This window comes from Cariama cristata, unplaced genomic scaffold (assembly GCF_000690535.1).
Source record: "Cariama cristata isolate BGI_N322 unplaced genomic scaffold, ASM69053v1 scaffold21943, whole genome shotgun sequence".
In the NCBI taxonomy this organism is placed as follows: domain Eukaryota; kingdom Metazoa; phylum Chordata; class Aves; order Cariamiformes; family Cariamidae; genus Cariama; species Cariama cristata.
This window is the reverse complement of record NW_009609199.1, coordinates 1,332-5,717: the sequence shown is the minus strand read 5'-3', so window position 1 is coordinate 5,717 and position 4,386 is coordinate 1,332. Positions and strand designations below refer to the sequence as shown.

At 53.4% G+C, this 4,386-nt stretch overlaps 1 protein-coding gene across 1 annotated transcript in view; it reads right to left on the bottom strand.

The window, feature by feature from the left end:
* FGF8 (fibroblast growth factor 8 (androgen-induced)) overlaps positions 1-4,132 on the bottom strand; it is a gene marked incomplete at its 5' end in the record, with an annotated part of 5,980 nt that extends 1,848 nt beyond the window's left edge. Inside the window, one exon of the mRNA XM_009697469.1 lies at positions 3,952-4,132. Coding sequence (XP_009695771.1) covers positions 3,952-4,132 — 181 coding nt within the window. The remainder of the gene's footprint in view (positions 1-3,951) is intronic.
* Between the last annotated feature and the right edge of the window lie 254 nt (positions 4,133-4,386).

Genomic DNA, 4,386 nt, shown 5'->3' with positions numbered 1-4,386 from the left:
AGGGGGGCGGGCCAGGGACAGGGCCATGCATTGGCCGGTGCAGAACAAGCTAGCTGCCCTGCAAACCGAGGCAGGTCTGGGCGAGCCTGCAGGCAGGCACCCTCTGGAAGTGCACGGCATGCTGCCAGCTGTCCCCAGCCCAGGGGACACCGCTCCATATCTCTCTGCCGGGCCGGGGCTGCAGGAGGAGCAGTGACTTTGCAGCTGGCAGGGGAGGCGTGAAGGGTACGGCCATCCTTTTAATGCCTTTCACCTTTGCACGAGTCGAGAGGGCGTATTGATTTGGTCTCAGTTTTTTAATGGAGGCATCGATCGACTTCCGAAGGAGCTATGCAAATCGCCGGGTCGATGGGCCGCCTATAAATAGACCTGTCACCTTCCCTCCCTGCCTCCGCCCTGGGAACCCGAGCCCTGAAGCCCATCCATCCCCAGGGAAGGAGAAGGATGGGGACAGGACATCCTTCTCCCCGGCCCTGCAGCTGCTGTCCCCAAAGCCAGCTCCCCTCCAGGGGGCAAGCCCTGACAGGGATGGCAGCTACCTGTTTGCACCTCAAAAGGGCTGTGCTGTGGCAAGCACCAAAGATTTCCCCACGGCACTGAAAGCCAGCCAGGACTGTCCCATCTCACCACCATCACCTCTTGCCCAGCAGCAGCCCCTGGTGCCATAAGCGCAATTTAGCAAGGTAATTAGAGTGCAGCCCGCAAAGTGTCCAAGTCTATATAGCCTTATTGTGGGAATAAGCCCATTGATGCCCTGTTTCTCCTCTTCGATCTCTGCACAAGGGCTGCTTGGTTCCTCAGGACTGTGGTCCACCCCATCTTGCACAGCTCTATCCCAGGACACTCAGCCATCGGCGAGCCCAACAAGGGCAGTGATGTGGCTTTGGAGCAGGTGGCTTTGCAGGAGAGTGCCTTGAACGGTAGAAGGATGCAGTGGGCACACGCACAAGCTAAAGCGAGCCTAAATCACACTCCGGGCTGGGAGCAAACTGCTGCCTCTCTGTCTCTGCAGTGCCCTAATCCTGCATCCCTCGCATCACAGGCACTGCTGCAGTCAATGGCACCGAGGCTGGGGACAATGAGCTGGCAGTGCTGGCGGCAGCCGAGTTGAGCAATGGAAAGGGCATCCCAAAATTTGTTGGGGCTAACTGATCTGGTGCTGCTGGGCAAGCCAGGCTTGATGTGCATGCAAGCACCCCCTTCCCACGCTCCATCTTGCCAACATCACCCTGCAGCATCTCTCAGCCCCAAACTGCCCCGCGCCCACAGCCCCCCAGCCAAGCTGGGCACAGACTGGACTCAGAGCCAAGAAACTTGGGGAGAGCCAAATCCAGGCTGTGCCACCCCGGCACCAGCACCTAGAGCCTGGCACACACCCAGCATCCCCAAAATCAGCCACAGGAGCCGCAGCGCTCTACAAATGAAGCACCAAGACAGTGACCCCCGATTTATCTATATTGGGGAAAGGGGGTGGGAATTGATCTCGGAGGCAGTAAAAGGTTTGAGGAGAATTGATTTTTCTCTCCGTGAGATAGAAAGAGTGGGGAGGGAGGGATGGAGGAGGGAGGGAGCAGGGAGGCCTCAGCCCCAGCGAGCACAAAACCCGGCTTTAAAGATGCATGTTGCTTCTCTTTTGGCCTTTTTTTTTTTTTGCCTCCCCCCAAAGGGCAGCTGTGATTTACAGCCACCGCCGGCCGCGTTCACTGCCCCGCACGAGACCAGCCAGCCACAGAGGATGAGGGGGACCAGTCGCCAGGGATCCGCACCCCTAGACCCTATGCAGGCAACCCGTGAACCCCACAAACCCCAGCCCCAACCAGCAGAAAACCCCAGGTGCAGACAAAACCAGCAAGGAGGCAGGGAGCTGTGCCGGCGTCCCTGGCTGCTCGTGAGGTTTAGTCCAGGCTGCAGCCAGCGAGGGTTTGCTTGGTGGCAGGCAAGGCCTGGGAGGGACGAGCTGGGCTGCACTGGCCGCCTGCCTTCCCTTAGAATTAAAAAAAGTCAATCAAATATTGACAATTAAGACAGATAACTGAAAACGCCGGACTTGATGTTAAGTCGGCTGTAAAAATGTCAGTGTGGGGAAAGGGGTCATCTGCAAAAATAAATCAACCCCTTTTACATGCCCACCCCCGAAAATGAGATTAAAAAAAAAAAAAAAAAGGGCGGGCTTGGGGTAGGGGACTCTTTGCTGCAAAAGTGGATTTCCAAATAACATTTTTGGGGAGACCTTTTTCTTTTTTTTTCCCCCCTTTTTTGATGGGGGGGACCTTAATGTTTTCAACTCTATTCTTTCACTTAAGTGACAGATTTATCCCAGTAAAATTATGTTTCATGCTCAAACTTTGAAGGGAAAGTGGCTACGTAAATGCTGAAAAAATGCAGCGAGACACACTTGATCCCCCAACTGGACTGCGAAGAGGAGAAAGTATTCAGGAAATGTTAAAAAAGGTGAAAGTAAGAAGCGTTTTAATAGTTCTTCCAGACATGGGGGCCTCCCTAGAGATTCATATAGAACAATCCTGAACCTCTATTTTAACATTTACAGACTTGCAACTCTTTTAAAACTTTACATCTGAAAAACTGCTTGTTCTCTTTCTGGTTTAGATCAGTCTTCATTTTCCTCCTTAGCTCTTCAAATGCTTAACCTTTTTTATTACATTTTAATAGAGTTTTTCAAGCCACCACCAGTCCCCTCCTTCTGGCCTTATTTAAACCTGGTCGTTATTTAAATATGTACTAACTGCTTTTTAAAATCCAGGCATTATAGGTCTAAAACAAGATGGGATTTTTTGATTGGGAAATCAGCTAATGCCCTTTTCAAGCGGGAGCTGCTTCAGGGTGGCAATAATTAATTTGGAAGACTAATGCTGGATGTATGGAATACCATATAGATGGAATTTGCACTGCGCTTGCACTGCTAATGGCCAGCGTGAAATTTTCAGCCAAAGCAAAAGGAAGGAAAAAACAACCAACCAACCACAGAAGGGGAAGGTATAAAAATGTTTCTACTAATCTTCCCAAGAAAGAAAGGGAAATTGCAGCTAATACCAAAGAAAAACCGCTGTGATTCCTACGTACACCACTCAGGAACACAGGCACAGCCCCGATGCGGGTGCAGGATCAGGCCTTCCGCAGCCGGCCCCGCAGCGGTGCTGGGGCTCGCTGGCCCCGCTGACCCCTGCGCGGCGCTTGACCATCCCAATGTGTCATTAGTGCAGGCGATCAAAGTATTCGGGCCTCAAGTGTCCCCAGCGAAGGGATCGGTCCCCCTGCCCTGGGAGGGGGGGAGGTTTTGGGGAGGGGGTGCCAGAGCCAGGGTGACGGCAGAGGGGCCGTGGCACAGCGCAAGCTCTCGTGCTTGCAGAGTCTCCCTGCTTTTGTCTCTGGAGACGCCGCAGCATCTTCACCCGCAGCCAACTGCCTCGCTGACCCTCTGCTCGGGATTTGTTTTGAGAAGGGAGAGATGGGGGGTACATCGGGAAAACGCCACTTCAAACAGTTCTAGTTTAGGGAAGGTTTCCAAAGCAGAAGTTCTTCCCCCCACCCCGTGTCTTTTCTTTTTCAACTTTCGTTTCTATTGCTTTTCCAAAAGGAAGTCTTCGAGATTCCCAGCCCTGCAAAAAGCTGGGCTGAAGTGACTGATGCTGCTCAGCACGCCGCAGCCCCGAGCTCTCCGAGTCAGGTGCTAACCAAGAATGAAAAAGAACGGAGCAGAGCCCATCCTGCAAGCACTGGTCCCCTCCCTCGGCACGGGGAACCTGCCCTCACCTTGAATCATACAGCCGCTGATTGCTGACCCCTATGTTCTCCCTTTACGAGCCCCCGCAAGCCAAACGATTTTAATGATTTCTGGCTAACAAACAGGACGGAAATCATCAATCGCCACACTGGGCTGCGTACACCTCCCCAGCTCCCCCCCCTCCGTCCGCTCCCATCGCCCATCCTTACCGTGCACATCCCCATCCTCTGCCATCGCATTGATTTTCTTGTTGTCCAAGATCTGCACATGTTTCCCGCTGGTCCGGCTGTACAGCTGGTAGGTACGGACGAGCCGCCGGCTGAGCTGATCTGTCACCAGGCTCTGCTCCCTCACATGCTGTGTAAAATTAGGTGGGGACTGAACAGTTACCTTTAGGAAATTAAAAAATATACGACACACCATTATAATCTCTACTCCTCAGAAGGGCGAATGGGCTGAGCCGGGATCGCTGGCCTCCAGCTGGACTTTACAGGGAGGCACGGAGCCAGGACCGCGGTGGTACTTCATGTGCCAGTAAAGCCTCCCCGAGAAGGAGCATTAAGCTCCAGGATGCAGCAACCAGAGCCCTTTACAGAGCTGTGCCCGCTCCAGACATGCCCTACGCAGGGAGGTGCAGGTGACTC